The sequence below is a fragment of the Gossypium raimondii genome, chromosome 12, assembly GCF_025698545.1.
Source record: "Gossypium raimondii isolate GPD5lz chromosome 12, ASM2569854v1, whole genome shotgun sequence".
In the NCBI taxonomy this organism is placed as follows: domain Eukaryota; kingdom Viridiplantae; phylum Streptophyta; class Magnoliopsida; order Malvales; family Malvaceae; genus Gossypium; species Gossypium raimondii.
Genome location: NC_068576.1, coordinates 57,602,528 through 57,620,673, shown reverse-complemented (window position 1 = coordinate 57,620,673; position 18,146 = coordinate 57,602,528). Strand labels below are relative to the sequence as shown.

Sequence of the window (18,146 nt, the reverse complement as noted above, 5' to 3'; positions counted from 1 at the left end):
GACGTGCAATTCCGATATCGATAATCATTCCTTGACTTCAATTACAGCAAAAACTGTTCTCATTATCCATTTCCTCCGTATTGGGAATGTTTATGAATATATAATATAAAAACTTCAATTGTAAGATAACATAACTCAAAGCACACTTGTCTTTTTCTTTTCCATGCATAAAACCACAAGTCCATTAAGCTTTAACTCTATACAAGAAATCACTATAGTAAATTAGCATCCGAATTAAAGCGTAAGATTAGAAATAAATCTGTATGCTAAAAGCGTTGCATGATAAACAAGCGGACTTGATCCTGTTTGTCTAAAAAGAATTTCTAGGTGGCAAGAGGAACACAAGCATTTGATTTTTGACTGAAGCCAATCCGTCTCATTTAGCAGGCACGAAGTTCCTCCCGCAGAAGACATTTCTGCAATTTGAATGAATGGAAAGATCATGTCCTGGATATTGTTGCTTCCGGATTAAACAAATACACAGTAATCGCACATTTCTTACACATCCATACACGATATGTCAAGATGCAACTGGTTAAGCCCCACACTCAAGTTTGAAAGTTTTGTTACTTGCATTTGATTTAATTGAATACAACAAATAACTCCCATAGCTAATAATTTAGTGAGCTTCGAAGCATGAGAATGCAGAACACGGAAATGATTCAATTATAAGGGGATTCTTAGTGTCGCTTGTTGATAACATAAAGAACAAATGTGCCATGTCATATCTAAGCTACTCAGTATCAAGTATGCATACTAATTCAAAAGCTTTAAATTTCATATGTTAAGACTGTCAGATAATAACAAGCACCCAAAACTTTAATAAGAGAAAATACCGACATTAGACATCCTCGACTTGGCTTTTTCTTCTTCTCCTTCTGTTTCTGGGGTGGCTTGATTACAACTTTGATTGCATCATCAAAAACTGCTTTCACGTTCTGCACAAGCAAAATCATAACTGAAAAAGCTCCATGCTACTTGTAAAACAATGCATGAATCTTTTTTAGACTGCCATAACACCAGGATCTGAGCCTAAAGTATGGAAGCTCCAAAGACAAGTTTGAGATAGGATCTTTATGTTAGTAACATGACGTGATGCATGTCAACAGATAAAGAGTTAACAAGTGACCAAGATCGAAGAGTTCATGTCTATAAACCAATTTCCACCAAGAACTCCTCCAGTTTGTCCTTAAGAGACTCAAGTCTCCCAAGGTCATTAATAAAGAGTAGTTACCAAACTTTCTTCATACCTGCTGAGTTTTTGAGCTGCACTCAATGTAATAAGCAGCACCTATCTGTTTGCGGAGCTCCTCGCCCTGTTTTTCATAGGATGGTTAAAGTACAAAAACGCTAATAATATCTATATTACAAATCCTACCAGTAAGAGATATCACACCTGTGCGGTGCTAACCGGCAGCAAGCCAGGATGATCAGCCAGATAATGTTTATCCTCACGAAGATCTATTTGTCCATTTAAAAAAAAAAGAAATTAGTACGTTATCTAGCAAATGATCAAATAAAAATTGCAATGTTGCCTATAGTACTAAATTAACTTTTAAAGGCTCCTTTATAAAAGACATGGATCATTCAAATACCAATTCAAAAGGGCATATTAAAAGTTTCAGGTTAAAAAATTTCCTTTCAGAAGATGCCAGAACCCGCAATTTCTATTTCTACATGAGAGCACTAAACAGTCCTTTTGGTCAATTAGCTGGAGAAGTAGTCTGTCCAGTAGAATTTAAAATATGCAACATCAACATAAGGTGAAAACAATGGAGAAAAGAAGATACAAAGATTTAGCTGGAAGTGTCACTAAATTGTGGACTTGATATTGAAGAAATCAAGGACTTGTGCAGAAGCAATTGACAACTATTCTCTTAACTCTATTTGCTTTCAATTTTGCATTTAATTTATGAGCATGACCACTTTTAGATCAAAACAACACAAAACTACCTCATGATATTCGAGCAAGCCTGAGTTCAGGCCTATGATTAGAATAAAATAGCATTGAATTTCCACCTACCAAGGTTTGAAAAACAAATTTCACTCAAGGGAATATTTTTCTGTTCATTTGTTCTCTCAAGTCTTAGTAGTCTATATCCTACCTTTCTTCCATCTCTACGAGATGCATAACTTCGGTTAGACCAAATCTCTAGTACATCAAGTAGTTTCCAAACAAAATTTTTGCACTACACACATCAATCAGTGCCACTTCCACTACCTCTTAATTTATTGCATGAGTTAATTGCACCAGACATCCCCTAACTATGAGTCTATGAGCCCCATTCTAAATATTACTCCAATCTCCAATTTCATGCAGATATCATTTAAGTAGTTTTTAAACTATCTGGTGATGCTATTCTACTACAAAGTATAGAATGTGAAAAACTAAATTAAGATTTAGTTTGACTAAAAAAGCTAGTGATGTAATTGCAGAATTACCCAATTTGGTGCCAACCAGAACCACAGGGACGCCTGGGGCATAATGCTGAAGTTCAGGAATCCACTGTCATCAGAGAATTGCAGAATATTAACATAAGACATCACAACTGTTGAAAGAAGTTGAATATCCAAGATAATTCACCTTTTTTAGTACGTTCTCATAGCTTGCTCGACTAACTAATGAGAAAGCTAAGACAAAGACATCTGCACCTCTGTAGCTCAATGGCCTTAGTCTGTTGTAATCCTCTTGTCCTATAAAAATGTTATCAATCAATACTTGAAAACAAGTTTAAATTTTAAGAAAATGTTTATCAAATTTCACTTTAAAAAGAAACAAACAACTTTGATGTGAAAATTCAATGCCATACTGACTGTAAATTGGAGCTTCAAACATAAAACTTAAAGCATAAAACGTCAAAGTAGAATTGATACCAGCCGTGTCCCAAAGACCTAAGTTCACAGTTGTGCCTTCAACTACAACGTTGGCACTGAAGTTATCAAAAACTGTTGGTATGTAATCCTGATAACAAAGCACAGTAAAACCCCAGATTCAAACAATAAAAGAACAAGAAAAACCCAGATGAGAAAATTCAGCTAAGTTATAAGAACCCCAAAAGGACATACTTTTGATGATCATGAATAAGTAAGCTAGAAACATGTTCAGAACTATAAAGCTAGAGTCTTTACATGAAACAGGATGAAAAAAACAAAAACAAGAATAAATGGAAACTTTAGCAGCAAAAATCTAAAAAACAAGATATATACCCAGAGAGATAAGAAAAGAGGAAAAAATTAAGAACATACGGTCGGGAACTTGTTACTTGTATAGCAAATAAGCATGCAAGTCTTGCCAACAGCTCCATCTCCAACTGTTACACATTTGATAAATCTTGAAGCGCTTGAAGCCATTGAAACACAAAACAATAAAGCAAATACAGAAAAAAAAAGAAAGAAAGAAAGAAAGAAAAAAGCTTGGGTAGTTTTGATGGATGGATAAATTTATGATCTTTTTTAGTTGGATTTTGGATTTAGAGACAAAGAGTGTGAGAGAGAAGAGTGGGGTGGATCACATGATTCTCACTCATTTCACTTCTTCTTTATCAATTCTATTACTACTCTTACTACTTTTTTCTTTCTTTCTTGACAATGGAGATTGTGAATTTACTGCACAACTCCAGATTTTTTTTTTTAGTGTTAATATTTCTTCTTTGAATTATGCATAATTTACTTCTTTCTTCCTTCTCCACTTTTCATTTTTCAAGTTGAGTAATATAGGGGTTAAGAGCTTTTAAAAGATAATATAATAATACGTTCAAAGTATTTTTGGGTTTCTAATTTTCTATTGGTTAAATTACACTCGAGGTTATTAGATTATTAGTAAATTTATATTTTAGTCACTTAACTTCAAATGTTACAAAATGGTCATTGAACTATTCAAAAGTTTTCATTTAAGTCACTAGGTTGTTAAAATTGTTGTTGTTTGGCTTTCTATGTTCACACTGTCTGCAGCAATCGAAAGTTCTCATTTTCTCTCTATTTTATTGTTCAGTTTCTTTTCATAAAGAAGAGTTCAACGTCACGAATTTACGAACTAAAAACTAAATAGTTTTCTTCTTCGATCTCCAATACTAAACGTCCGATCAACTTAAATCTAAGGTATATTCTACTCGTTAATGGATATTGATTCACTGTATTGATCGTTAAATCGTGACTTGGAGCTTGTTAGCTAGAATTTTAAAGAAAAAAACGTAACAGCCCAATGTCTTAAATAAAAATTTACGAATAGTTTAGTGATTTAAATGAAAATTTCGAATATTTCAGTGACTATTTTATAACTTTTTGAAGTTGAGTGACCAAACCATAAACATACTAATAGTTTAGTGACATTGGGTATAATTTACCCTTTTATTATAGATTAGTGATTTTCATTATGTTATTAATATTATTAAGTGATTTCCATTACCTAATATCACAAAGAAATACATAAAAGAAAATTGGGGTCTATTTCGAGGAAAGCAACACATAAAGACAGACACCAGCAATTTTTTTTTCTTTTTTGGCAAGTTGTTTAAGGAGAAAAGAAAAAACTCTAGGCTTTTCAACAATTTGACGTGACAAATATTATTTAAATGATGAAATTAAACACATTAAATAATCAATAAATGTATAATTATCTTTTAAAAAATGAAAGATTGAATCGGTCGATAGTTATATCCCACATACTAGTTTTCTAAGATGTTTTGATGTGCCCTGCTTATAATTAAAATTAAAATTCACCTTCACGAGATAATTACTCATTTAATATTATCTAGGATCAAATTTCGTTAATGTGTAATTAAATATATTATATTGAAATTTTAATTATAAAATTTAATTATACGTATTTAAAAAATAAATATATTAATTTATTTTATATTTGATAAATATAATTATTTATGTATGCAATATATATAAAATAAAATAAAATAAAATATATATTTAAAAATAATGAATAGACTTGATACATATATAACTTAAGAAAAGCATAACATTTTAATCGAATTTATAATTTCAAAACAAAAATTAAGAAATGGCTTGCCACTAAAATCCCATTGAAGTGATACACCTACTACATTAAATATATAGATGATATTATATGGGTGAGAAGACCCTTTGGGTTTTATATTTACGACCACACCGCATTTATTATTATTATTAATTCTTTTAATGTCATATTCCGATTGGACCGCTCTATTTGGACTCATTCAATTTTCTTCTTTTTATATTTTCAAATCATATTTATAATTGATTTGGAACTTCATTTTTAGATAAATCTAATTTTAAGTGAAATAAAAATATAAAATAATGTTAAATCAGAAATAATGTGTTGATGGTTTAACAAAAGAAAATGGTACATGGGAATTATGAAAATGAAAAAGAAGGGAATCTAGGTGAGTTGGTCTTCCCCAAAATTAGCAAAAGTTTAGGGGGGAAGTCCAATAATTGCAAAGCATTGATAAAGTGGTGGTGGAAGGTATAAGTAAAGATTAAGTAAACATAATAAAAGCAAAAGCAAGGATTGCCCACAAAAGTTAAACAACTGTTTAGCTAAAGTTGCACTCATCATCTTAATTTCTTTTTTATTTTTATTTTGCTTAAAAGCTTTAATGCTTTCGCCTTTACTCTTTCCTCCCACGAAAGTTTTTGTTATTAAAAATTGAATTATATTGTTTATTTTCTATTAATAAATTAATTCATGTTAATTTAAAGAGCAAATCAATATTTTTAAAACTGAATCTATGATGAAATCAATAATTTATCAGTCCAACCGATTCAATTGAAAAATTAATAAAATCTGCTATCTATCTCTGGGTCTTTATCCACAAAGCCTCAACTACCACGGGCTAATCTCCATTAAACTGAACAGGCCCTCACACCATCGCAGTTGGGTCAAGTTCATTGGACCTCAAAACCCATTGTTTGAGCTCACTAAGCAATTTCTACATAGAAATTTTGGTAATTTTCTCGAAGCTGAAAGCTATTGCGGCAAAATCCCAGCAGAACAATATACAGAAAGGTAGAAGATGAGTTCGGGGGAACCTAGTTTCGAAGAATTGTTGGAGGAGAAGAAGCGTGTCAGGAACCCTCTTGTCCCTGTCGGTAATTTTCCATTTCCCCTCTTCAAATTCTCCGATTTTATGCTTGCTTTTTATCTATTTTTTGTATGAAAGATTTGTGGTTCGAATTTTATAGAAATTAAACTTTTGTTTGCTTCAGTTTGTCTTGCAGATCCATAGTTGGAAGGATGTTTCTGATAAAGTTTTTCTAATTTTAAGCTTTCATTAATAAATTGATGTTTCTGATAGCCAGTTTAAGCTACCTAATTAACAACCCCATTGCTAATGCTTTATTCCTTTAAATGGAATCTCAAGTGTGAAAATTGTGTAGCTAAGTGCTTTGATTTGTTATGTGTATGTAGCATATTCTTGGAGTTGCCCTTTTATTTGGCTGCAAAAACACTTCACTTCCTCGATTATGTTGAGTTTTTGCTTAACTAAGGATTGCTTCATGTGGTTACTATCCAAATGGGAGCTGTAAATTAACGTAAACTTCTTAGAGTTACACCTCAAAGGACGTAATAGGACCTTTCGTGGATGATTGGATGCCAACTCTTTGTAATCAATTTGAGTGTATTGCTTTACTCCTTTTTCTTGTCTGTTGATGCTTGAGAATTTGCTTGGTCTTTTGTTTCTAGCTTCTTGGACTAGTTAGCTGCTTTGTCTCACCTTTGTTTTTTCTTTCATGTTAATAGAACCAGTACTGAATGAAACTAGATTGTAACTGTGAGCATATCCATAGTATATCAATATTTGAAATACAAGTTTTTTATTTTTAAAATTTTCTAGAGGACTTTTTGAAAATTCTCTTCATTGGTTTTTTGGCCAAGTTTGTATGTTCAACATGAAGCAATGAGCATCCTGTATTTTGGTATTTTATTGTTGCCTATTTTGCATTTCTTTATTTTTACAAATTTGTCTTTATCAAAGTATTATAATTGTTATTGGCAACTTTTCATTTATAATATGACAATTAGAAAGATCATGCTTCACTGTGAATACCATTACCAGTTCCATTGATGAATTGAATCCTAAGATGCTTGTGTGACTATCAGTTAGTGTGATGCTGTCACTCTTATCAAACCTAGACATGAAGGGTGCCTGTGTAGGAGTTGGGAACCTTGGAAGCTTGTGTCCAAAACTTAATCAATGACCTTCCTTGCATGTTCTATATATGAACTCCATGTCTTTTTCCAAGGATTTGATTTAATTTATTGGCTACCTAATCATCTTGCAGAGTTCACACTGGGATGGATTATTAAATACAACTTGGATGAAACCTGTTTTGATTTGGAGCTAATGATACCTCTCTGCAGGAAATAGCAAAGAGATTGATATATTGCTTACAACTTGGTTCAATTTGGTTTTATTTATTGCTATTTTGAACTTCATTTAATGTTTAGGTTGTTTGCTGTTTTCCTTTGTTTTGTTTTCATCTTCAGCTCGATAGCTTATAGTGCTTTAGGCATTTGCTGCACGTTAGGATGTTGTTAGCTACCTTAAATGCATAATCTAATCAATGCTGAACCCTACTTAACTAATTGAGGGATTAGCTTACTAAGACTTTCGATTGGTGCTCTTGTTGCATTTACCAGGCTTAATTGTGATATTTCATAGTACTAGAATTATATTTGGTATTTTACATTATTTCAGGGTTTAGCATCTTAATATGTTGTCTAGGTTTGGAGTCCAAGTAAAATGTTATTTCCAACTGGAACCCGGGTTTATGTAAAACCAATACAATCTTCTTTGCTGTGTGATGCTAGTGGAAACAAATAGTCATCGAAATTCGTAGCCACTAATAGATTTGGGCATATACAGGTGCACTTATTACCGCTGGAGTGCTCACTGCGGGGTTGATCAGTTTTAGACAAGGAAATTCTCAGTTGGGTCAGATGCTGATGCGAGCTAGGGTGGTAGTTCAGGGAGCTACAGTTGCTCTTATGGTTGGCACTGCATACTACTATGGGGATAATCCCTGGAAATCGAGTTAGAACACTCGGTTTCATGGTTGCAACCATTATATTGTTTTTATTTTGATATGCAATTTCTTTTTATAGCTATAGATGTTGAACAAAAGCATCACACCAAGAAAGCAAATGCCCTCAGATTGATATAGCTTGGGAATAAATTAAATATGCTCTATGCATGTCTTATTCTAAGATATTATTATTTAGTACATGTGTATATGTAATGTTGAATATGTATTTGTTTAAAACCCAAAGGATAGGGACAAAGAACCAGCTGCTCAGGGTTCAGCGAAATTTAATTTTGGTTGGATTCGAAAAAATTAATTAAAATTTTATATTAAATAATTCGAGTTACGTAATTATGTGAAATAAAATTTAAAACCGAAAAAAAACAGTATCTCTCACGTCAAATAAATAAATCAATGCTTCAAATCTAATTCGCTTAACACGGTCCGTTTACCTACCAAATTGGGAAGGCGACTAATCAGGTTTGATCCTACCATCAAACAGTATTTATTCTAATTAATCACTTAAAAAATCAGTAATTATCTTTAACTTTTATCACAATCATTTTAATTTAAATAATATTATCTAAACAGTAATTAGCTTGATCCAATTAATTTATCATATTTGCTTAAATTTAAAATTAATTTTATCTTAAAATTATACATGAACTTTGGTTTAATGTGTAATTGTATAGATGAATTTTAATTTGGTGTAATTTATACTTAAAACTTTGATTGTGATTCAAATGTATGCATGCAATTTTAGTTTTGATTCAATCATAAATAAATATTTTAATTAATTTTATATTGAAAAATACAATTATTTCTATATGCAATATATAAATATAAAATGATGCTATATCAATAATTGTGTTAATAATTTGTAAGAATTTGACCAAATTAAAATTTCATGTATAAAATTATACAAAATTAAAATTCATGTATATAATTATATATTAAATCAAAATTATGTCTAATTTTAAGATTTTCTTTATTTTTTCCCGCAATCACGATGATAAAATTTAGTTGGAATATCATAGAATAATTTTTATTATTATCATCTAACGTCAAAATTAATTTAATTTTATGTGCACAATTTATTGACCTTTTATTCCTATCCAAAAAGGGTAAAGAAAAGGAAAAAAGAATAACATTTCTCGCTAAATCCGTCAAGTCAATTTCTAAAGCGAAGACGGGAAGCCGTTTCAACCCGAGTAGCTAAAGCTTAAAGCTAATCCTCTTCCATTATTTGATTAAAAGAAAAAGAAAACCCATTGATCAAGTCTCATCGCCAAAGATCACCGCTGGTTTTGGGGTGCCTTCAATCCATCCCTGAAATCTGGTTCCCCATTCCGTCCCCAGCTCAGCTCTCTTTCTAAAATACAACTCCTGATTTAGCTTTTTAATTTTTGTGGATCAAGGTTAGATCAACTAAATTTCTTGATATCTCTGCAAATTTCTTTACTTCTCGCCTTTTAAGCTATATTCTTTTATGAGCTCCGCATGATTATATATTTTTGCATGTTGAGATTTTGATTAAAGCAATCTCACCTATAGCCTGACTTCTAGCTAAAATCCCATTTTACTTATTTTTTATTTATTGAAGACATTTTCATATGAAATTGCAATATGTTTTAAAGTTATATATTTTTAATAAAGTTCTAGGTAGTATTTTATATGTGTAGTACTAGCTGATATCAATTTTGGTTAGTCTTCCCCTGTTTTTGAAGCTTAAGAGGATAAAACTAAATATATTATAAGGAATTTTTATGGTGTTCATGGGAAAATGGGGAAGGAAAGGTTGGTAAAATTCTTGCTCAACCAGTGGGTGGGTGCCACGCAAGATCTACATTGGACATTTAGATTCCATGTAAGCTTCCGGTTAGTACTCCCGTTTGAAGGGCTGCTGAAAGGGCTAGATTTAACACTGAAAAGGTTTAGGGCTGATTGTGTACAAGTTGTAGAACGAATGAAAAAAGACTAGGTTTTAGGACAAAAATTATTGTTATCTCAAGAAATGTATATTAGGTACCAACTGGTTAAAGATTTATGATGTTAGTTTCCCCAACAAATGACTGAAAGGTCTAGGTGATTTATGGGATTGGGTCTCTTTCAAATAGTTAGACATGTTAGTTTTGATCCGAGATTTGTTGTTGTTCATTTGGAAAGTAAGGTAAATCCGAGTTCTCTATTGGATGGGTAATTCATGTAATTTTGCAATGCTTCTGTTGGGTTGCCACTAAAAGAAATTTAGCACTTGACATTCTAGTTGAATCTGTATGAGTTTGTCGATCACAGTTAGATGAAAATTCACTGAATTGTAACTAAGCTGTGTATTGAAGGTAAGTTTTCTGTTCCCATTTGTTTCTATTTGGTAGCTGAGAAAATGGAGGGCCATACAGAAATATACCAAATGAAGTGTTTTATTTTTTATTTCTAAGGCAATTAATGTACTGGATCAAGTTAGGACACAATGGGATATTTAGTTAAACTCTATTTTTTGATTACAGGCTAGCATATGTAAAAATAATCACATTTGCCTTGCTTGCTTTTATTTATTTATTTATTGTTTCTTATCTTAAAATTAAGCTGTTGCTAGGGTTTTTCTTTTCTGCCTATCGAGAACTTTGATTATGGTCTAATGTTACTTTTGTTTGATTTAATCTGTGTCAAATAGATGCCAGAGAGGTCAAAATCTTCTTCTGTAAGTAATCTTCCACTCATCCTGGACATTGATGACTTTAAGGTAATGATTCTAACCACTGATTTAAGCTTTCCATTAGTTAAAGATTGTGATTGGCCAAAAAGAAGACTGTCAGAGCCTCTTTTAGTGTTCTCATTGGATGCCGTTGGATAACTTTATGGTTGAATGTCAACTGGCAGGGTGATTTTTCATTTGATGCATTATTTGGGAACCTGGTTAACGAGCTCCTGCCATCTTTCCAAGAAGAAGAAGCAGATACAGCAGGTGGACATGGCCTTGGTGGGACTGAGGCTCTACCAAATGGACATGCCCGTGCCTCTTCCGATGCAGCAAAATTTGCACAAGGAGACTCTATCCCTCTATTTCCAGAAGTAGATGCTTTGCTATCACTGTTCAAGGATTCTTGTAAAGAGTTGATTGATCTTCGAAAGCAGGTCTATTCTATAATAGTTGGTGTTGGGTTTGGAAAAAGCTGTAGGATTCATATTAATGTTTTTATTTTCTTGATATGGGATGAAGGTTGATGGAAAACTCTACAATCTCAAGAAAGAGGTTTCTACTCAAGATGCTAAGCACCGGAAGACACTAACTGAGGTTTGTCAGCAGAATTCCTTCACACCTTTTCTTTTGAAGCTTTCATGTGGAAATGTTATTACAAGAAAGAAGTAATTATTTCTTTCATGCCTAACATTATTTTAGAGAAAGTATTTGTCTTTTGGATATTTCTATATAATAAAACTAAAAAAGGAAAGATGAAGTCCTATAGTTTCACTGATTTTTGCTTGTAAGGACTTTAAGAAAACAAAATAGTGAATATTGAGATAAAAGGTCTTTTTTTAAATAAAAAAATAAAAAATAAAAGCACCCTGCGTTGACTTGAACAGCAACAACATGGAACTATGCCATTATGTCAAAAATCTGATAAAAAGTTTTGGATTTTTCTAATTACAAGTTTTTAGGTGAAAGTGAATTTCAAAAAATATGAGTTTCCATTGGGTCATAAACTGATTAGTTTTACTTCTTATTTTTCTCCAGCTGGAAAAAGGAGTAGATGGATTGTTCGACAGCTTTGCGAGACTGGATTCACGTATTTCAAGTGTTGGGCAGACTGCTGCGAAAATAGGAGATCATTTGCAGGTAAGAATTGACAGTAAATGACTTAGTAAAATTTTTTAAATTCTTTTGTTTGGATATTTTGTGATTTGATTATTATCTTTTATTTTGTTTTGGTTCATTTTAAACTCTTATTTTGAATTCTTGTTTGCTGAATTTTGCTCTATAAATACTCTAAATTCAATCAATGAAAAGCATGCTTCATTTTCCTTATTCACAGTTTTCTTTATGGTAATCAGAGCCTTCAAAGCTCAAACGAGCAAAATCTGATCCATTGTATTGGCTGCACTAACCAGTTTTGTCTGACCCTAGTTGGTTGTCATCATGTGATGGATCTTATTGCTAAAAATTGAAGTTATTTATGGCATTCCCTGAATGCATTTATTTGGTACTTTCTTGTCAGAGTGCAGATGCTCAGCGTGAAACTGCTAGTCAGACCATAGAGCTTGTAAAGGTACTTTGAGTTGGTGTGTTTTATCTGCTATCTGTTGCTTAAGTTGCTTTAACGCTTTGACAATTTAATACCTTGCAGTACTTGATGGAGTTTAACAGCAGTCCGGGCGATCTAATGGAACTCTCACCTCTATTTTCTGATGACAGCCGTGTTGCTGAGGCTGCTTCAATTGCACAGAAATTGCGTAAGATGACATCACTTTTCCAAAAGCTTTAGTTACTGCACATTATTCTTGAGTTCTTTGAGTTACCATATCTGTACATGAAAACTGACTGACTGAATGTGATACAATGTATCTGATATGACCATTCTAAACTGTAACTGGCAAAATGTAACATATTTGACTATAGGAACTTATTTCCGTAACTGGAAAACTTATATATCTATTTATGCTTTATGAATAGTTTTTACCTTTCATGTCATTTTGTTAATTTTAGGATCATTTGCTGAGGAGGATATTGCCAGAGCTGTACCGTCAGTTGTGGGAAGTGCAACTGCCAGCAGAGGATTGGAAGTTGCTGTTGCTAATCTTCAGGAGTACTGCAATGGTATGTTAACTATTTTGTTATACTTGCCTAACATGAAACCTGTTCAATAAATGAGAATGATAAATGAGTGAGTTTTAGTGGATTATTATGTAAATTTTGTAAGTTGATTTTGTTATCTCAAGAATTTGTAGAAGCTTTAGAATTAAATCGTGAAAGGGGGAATCCACAAAATTCCGTCTTATAAATGGTCTCCCTTATTGGAAGGACAAGTCTATCGAGTCTCTCTCTGACTTTATCTTCTCCGAACCCTCTGTAGAATTGGAGAACAGATTGTTATCTCGGTTTGATGCTGCATCACAGAGAAGGGAGTTGTCTACCATGTCTGAATGTGCTAAAATTTTATCTCAGGTAATAATTAATTGTATATGTAGTTGTTTATCCTCCATAAAATTGAATTCAAGTATTAATTTCCTCTATTAGAGCAGGAATCTTGTTAACCAATTTTGAATATTTCTCTTCCATAATTGCAGTTTAACAGGGGCAGCAGTGCCATGCAACATTATGTGGCAACCCGTCCAATGTTCATTGATGTAGAAATCATGAATTCAGACACCAGACTAGTTCTTGGCGACCAGGGTTCTCAAGCTAGTCCTAGCAATGTTGCTCGTGGGCTTTCTTCATTATACAAAGAAATCACAGGTTGAGAGAGTTGTTGTGTATTGATCCTTAAGTCAAGGGTTTTAGTTCACCAATAGACATGTCATGTGTTTGCTGTTTGTCTTGCAGATACTGTGCGCAAAGAAGCAGCAACAATTATGGCAGTATTCCCGTCTCCTAATGATGTTATGTCAATTTTAGTTCAGGTTCCTTGAAGAATCAGTCCTTCATGTTCCCTTTTTATTGAATTTAATCAATTCATATGCAATCCCATTATGTCTACCTGTTTTCTAGTTATATTTGGTTTCTTATGCCATATGCAGCGAGTTTTGGAGCAGAGAGTTACTGCTCTTTTAGACAAATTATTAGTGAAGCCATCTCTTGTGAATCCTCCTCCCATGGAGGAAGGCGGACTTTTATTGGTGAGTAAACCTCCAGAAAATGCATCCATAATTTAAAGTAACAAACTTTAACTTTACACATTCCACTTGAGGCTTTCAGTATTTGAGAATGCTAGCTGTGGCATATGAGAAGACCCAGGAACTTGCTAGAGAGCTACGAGCCGTTGGATGTGGTGATTTGGATGTTGAAGGTAACCATATGACAGTAGCTTCTTTGCAAATCTCCTTGTAGTGCATATTCCTTTTATAATTTTAAATACCTATTGGAATCAAATATAATTATTGGGTAGCTACTATATGGTTGAACAAGGTCATTTAGAACTGTTGATGGGATTAAATAAAAAATAAACTAAAGTGATGGATGATGGTTGTGTCGGATGAATTAGAAAATTTAATCAAATGTACAATATGGGGTTTCAATTTAGAGATATGATGTAACATTATATTCTTGATATTTTGTGAGGTTGTCCAAACTCACAAAGGTTGTTTTGGATTTGATTCTTTCATATGTAATTCTTTTATCTGAATATATAATTGTTTTACTAACCTTATCAAAAGGTATGACCATTGACATATATTAATTTAACAATAAGATTTTAGTAGAAAGTCAATTGCTCTTATATAATTTTTTCATGTTTTATCACCGTAATGACGAAATTGCTTGTTGTTACAGGTCTCACAGAGTCTCTATTTTCATCTCACATGGATGAATATCCTGAACATGAACAAGCATCTCTCGGACAACTGTATCAAGCAAAGGTTTGTGAATTTGCCATGCTTGTTCCGTAAAGTTCGAATGCTTGATTTGCTTCATTCTTGCAGCTTGTAACATCTGTGATCTGGTGCAGTTGGATGAACTGCGTGCTGAAAACCAGAATGTTTCTGATTCAACTGGAACTATAGGGCGCTCTAAAGGGGCTTCAGTGGCTTCTTCGCATCAGCAAATATCTGTTGCAGTTGTGACAGAGTTTGTACGGTGGAATGAAGAAGCATTAACCAGATGCACTTTATTTTCGTCTCAGGTAATAATTTATCCACCAATCAGAGGTATGCTCTGTTAATTGTGTAGTATTTGCAGCTCAAGAGAGACACTGCATATAAGATTTGGCTTAGCAGTTAGCACCCAAAAAAAAGGGTTTTAAGGAAAAAAAGACGATGCTTTTGAATGTTTCTATTATGTATTAACTATTAATTGTTGTTGTCCTTAAAGTTTTGTCTAAACCTTAACCTTCCAGTGGGTTTCTTAATGTGCTTGCTGATGTAATACGTTGATTGAAAAACTCTTAATTCTTGCAATTCAGAGGCCTTATCCGCCACCATGACTGTGATAAATAAAATATAGCTAATGTGACATGATAGGATATATTAAAATTAAGCATGCATTATGCAACAGAATGCTAGTGTGGTAAAAAGAGAAAAGGGTGGGTGACCAAAAGAACCAGATATTATGACATAAATGAGATCAATTATTAACTGAATTACAATGTCTTTGACAGCCTGCAACACTTGCAGCCAATGTAAAAGCAGTGTTCACTTGCCTACTTGACCAAGTAAGTTGGTTTTAAACATGTTGGTCGTCTGGATTTTTGTCTAGGTACTTAATTTAACTCATTTTTTTAGGTCAGCCAATATATTACTGATGGACTGGAACGGGCTAGAGATAGCTTGACTGAGGCTGCAACCATGAGGGAAAGGTTTGTGCTAGGTACAAATCTTAGTAGAAGGGTGGCTGCTGCAGCTGCTTCTGCGGTAAAAACCTGATTATGACATAATTCATGAATTTTGAGTTCAATTTAACCCAAAAAAATGGAAATAAGGTTAATGACCTGATGTGCAGGCAGAAGCTGCAGCAGCTGCTGGTGAGAGCAGTTTCAGATCTTTTATGGTTGCTGTACAGCGTTGTGGCAGTAGCGTGGCCATAGTTCAGCAAGTATGTTGCATTTCTTGGTTGTTTCTGAAGTTAACTATGAAAGAATATTATAGTATTATGAATATTTGAACCTATCTTACCTTTTATTTGTAGTACTTTGCAAATTCTATATCTCGGCTCTTATTGCCTGTTGATGGTGCTCATGCTGCTTCTTGTGAAGAAATGGCCACAGCAATGTCTAGTGCAGAGGGTGCTGCTTATAAAGGGCTTCAGCAATGCATTGAAACTGTGATGGCTGAGGTCAGTTACTAACTTCCAGTCTTCCATTTAGATTTTTCTGGACAACTCTATTGGGGAGGTTGTCAGATACGGTAATGTCGGGTGTGCTCAATTTTTTTAAGTTTTCCTTATATTTGGAGGGTGGGACTTCCATACCAGTGTCTGATTGATGTGTCGGCTACTTCTTGTTTTCATTGAATCTTCTTTTCACCCACTACATGGTGCCTATTTTTTAACTCTTATTTCTCACCAAGCTTATAGATTTTTCCTGTTATTTTGCTCTCTTCAGTTTTCTTAATTATCAGCTATCTTGTTGAAAATCCTTTGTAGGTTGAACGATTATTATCAGCTGAGCAAAAGGCAACGGATTACCGCTCACCTGATGATGGAATGGCTCCGGATCATCGTCCTACAAATGCCTGCACAAGGTTTGTCCTTTTAGTCAACTTTTGTGGGGTCTTACTCCATGGATGAGAAGCTGATTGATTTGGAAACATTAGAAACTCCATTTCCTATAGTATTTTTTGCTTGGTTATGTTTTACTTTTTTGTTGTCTGCTTGTTAATTAAAACTCCATTTTTCCAGTTTACGGTAGCTATTTTCTTTAGTTCTGCAGCTATGAAAAACAAATTGGTTTATTTCATTTTCTTGTCTTCTTTTCCATGTTTAGAGTTGTTGCTTATCTTTCTCGGGTTCTGGAGGCTGCGTTCACTGCACTAGAGGGTCTTAACAAACAAGCATTCCTGACTGAACTGGTATGATGCTTTCATTTAATATTCCCTTGATTATATTGTGCATAATTTCACGACTTCGAGTGTGCTGAATTTTTGTGTACAAGCAAGATTAGTTTGCATGCTATAGGCAAAGATATGCATGCACTTGTAAAATTTCCCTTGATTATTTTCTGTATTTTTGTTTTGTGGTATGTGGTATTAAGTTTCTTTTTCTTGTCTATCATCAGTTTTCCTGTTTCTGTTTTGACTAATGAATATACTACATTTTGAAAAGTTAAACTGTGAATCCTATATCTTTCAGGGAAATCGCTTGTACAAAGGACTACTTAATCATTGGCAGAAGTTTACTTTTAATCCGAGGTATTTGACCTTGCTCTAATGTTTCTACTTTGTTTAACAGTGAGGACCTCTTGTGTGCTTCGTTTGCATGTGACTTTTGAATCATTAATGTACCTACTAATTTGCAGTGGAGGACTAAGACTGAAGCGTGACATAACAGAGTATGGAGAATTTGTGCGTAGTTTTAATGCTCCTTCTGTTGATGAGAAATTTGAACTCCTTGGAATGTAAGTAATTTTGAATTCAAAAAAGTTTGGACCACCGTTTTTGACATTTAAACCTGTATTTCATTGGTAAACTGTTTTGTCTCCAGCTTGGCGAATGTTTTTATCGTTGCTCCTGAAAGTCTGTCTAGTTTGTTTGAGGGCACACCTAGTATCCGGAAAGATGCACAAAGGTATTGCTCATGCTATTGATATTCATCTTTGCAAATTACATTCGAGACTTTTATGTGTTATGACATTGGGTTTGGCTTGAAATTCAGGTTTATTCAGCTTAGAGAAGACTACAAGAGTGCGAAACTTGCATCGAGGCTCAGCTCTTTATGGTCGGGTTCTAGTTGATGTAGAGGTGGGGTTGTTGCTGGTATTCAAATATATAGCTCTCTTTGTTTGTCGTTGTTTTTGGACAATTTATCATCTCAACTCAAGCATTTTCCTTGGTTTTGAGGCCCCAATACCAAGCAAGAGCTGATCCCAGAGAATACAGAATACGTATTAGGATATTGATTTGTCAGTTTTCATTTCTAGCATTCAAGGAGATTCATGACGGACGTGACGCAGAGATTTAATATTATATCCAAATGATCCCGCCTAACGTCTACACAACTTTTACTTTGTGGTAACAATAAATACAAGATGAATTTTCTTCCATGCCTACTTAATTTATCATTTTTAATTTATTATAACTGAATACAATACTACATTTTTTTAAATTTAAATGTTAATTTGTATTTTCTCAAAAAAATTATCATCTAGAGTTCCAAAACAAGAAGCCAAGATGAAAATTTTACCACAATCTTGAACCATTCATTATAATTTTTTCATATTAATTTTTATTTTAAATTTTTAGATTTATTTTAATTATATATTAAA

General features: G+C 33.3%; 3 protein-coding genes across 4 annotated transcripts; 2 read left to right on the top strand and 1 right to left on the bottom strand.

Moving 5' to 3' along the window:
- Window positions 1–131: 131 nt before the first annotated feature.
- Window positions 132–3,707, bottom strand: LOC105765747 (rac-like GTP-binding protein ARAC8). 2 transcript variants are annotated; one of them, XM_012584993.2, is made up of 8 exons: window positions 3,247–3,706; window positions 2,875–2,962; window positions 2,585–2,694; window positions 2,443–2,506; window positions 1,397–1,461; window positions 1,251–1,316; window positions 841–938; window positions 132–416 (listed from the first exon to the last, which is right to left on the bottom strand). In XM_012584993.2, exons 1-8 carry the CDS (start codon window positions 3,349–3,351, stop codon window positions 377–379), a joined length of 636 nt encoding a protein of 211 aa, XP_012440447.1. In that variant the 5' UTR covers window positions 3,352–3,706; the 3' UTR covers window positions 132–376. The 2 variants fall into 2 exon arrangements, with proteins under 2 accessions (XP_012440447.1, XP_012440446.1); XM_012584992.2 differs by lacking the exon at window positions 132–416 and having other exon boundaries at window positions 644–938; window positions 3,247–3,707.
- Window positions 3,708–5,834: 2,127 nt separating this feature from the next.
- On the top strand, window positions 5,835–8,200 carry LOC105765745 (RING-H2 finger protein ATL48). The gene is made up of 2 exons (XM_012584989.2): window positions 5,835–6,081; window positions 7,860–8,200. The coding sequence occupies exons 1-2, from the start codon at window positions 6,006–6,008 to the stop codon at window positions 8,030–8,032; spliced, it is 249 nt and encodes an 82-aa protein (XP_012440443.1). The 5' UTR covers window positions 5,835–6,005; the 3' UTR covers window positions 8,033–8,200.
- A 967-nt stretch (window positions 8,201–9,167) lies between these two features.
- LOC105765744 (exocyst complex component SEC10b) lies at window positions 9,168–17,922 on the top strand. Its single transcript, XM_012584988.2, has 25 exons — window positions 9,168–9,434; window positions 10,691–10,759; window positions 10,897–11,151; window positions 11,237–11,311; window positions 11,753–11,854; window positions 12,234–12,284; window positions 12,363–12,468; window positions 12,722–12,832; window positions 13,089–13,180; window positions 13,303–13,471; window positions 13,559–13,635; window positions 13,753–13,851; window positions 13,931–14,021; window positions 14,504–14,589; window positions 14,679–14,852; window positions 15,327–15,380; window positions 15,451–15,579; window positions 15,668–15,760; window positions 15,854–16,000; window positions 16,310–16,407; window positions 16,650–16,734; window positions 17,015–17,073; window positions 17,181–17,279; window positions 17,366–17,449; window positions 17,537–17,922. Exons 2-25 carry the CDS (start codon window positions 10,691–10,693, stop codon window positions 17,613–17,615), a joined length of 2,484 nt encoding a protein of 827 aa, XP_012440442.1. The 5' UTR covers window positions 9,168–9,434; the 3' UTR covers window positions 17,616–17,922.
- Window positions 17,923–18,146: the final 224 nt, after the last annotated feature.

Coding starts and splice junctions, on each gene's coding strand:
- LOC105765747 (XM_012584992.2), bottom strand. CDS start 3,351: ATGGCTTCAAGCGCTTCAAGATTTATCAAATGTGTAACAGTTGGAGAT. Junction 1,317..1,396: donor TGCCGGTTAGCACCGCACAG/GTGTGATATCTC, acceptor TATGAAAAACAG/GGCGAGGAGCTCCGCAAACA. Junction 939..1,250: donor GCAGCTCAAAAACTCAGCAG/GTATGAAGAAAG, acceptor TTGCTTGTGCAG/AACGTGAAAGCAGTTTTTGA.
- LOC105765745 (XM_012584989.2), top strand. CDS start 6,006: ATGAGTTCGGGGGAACCTAGTTTCGAAGAATTGTTGGAGGAGAAGAAG. Junction 6,082..7,859: donor GAACCCTCTTGTCCCTGTCG/GTAATTTTCCAT, acceptor GGGCATATACAG/GTGCACTTATTACCGCTGGA.
- LOC105765744 (XM_012584988.2), top strand. CDS start 10,691: ATGCCAGAGAGGTCAAAATCTTCTTCTGTAAGTAATCTTCCACTCATC. Junction 10,760..10,896: donor TGGACATTGATGACTTTAAG/GTAATGATTCTA, acceptor GTCAACTGGCAG/GGTGATTTTTCATTTGATGC. Junction 16,735..17,014: donor AAGCATTCCTGACTGAACTG/GTATGATGCTTT, acceptor TATATCTTTCAG/GGAAATCGCTTGTACAAAGG.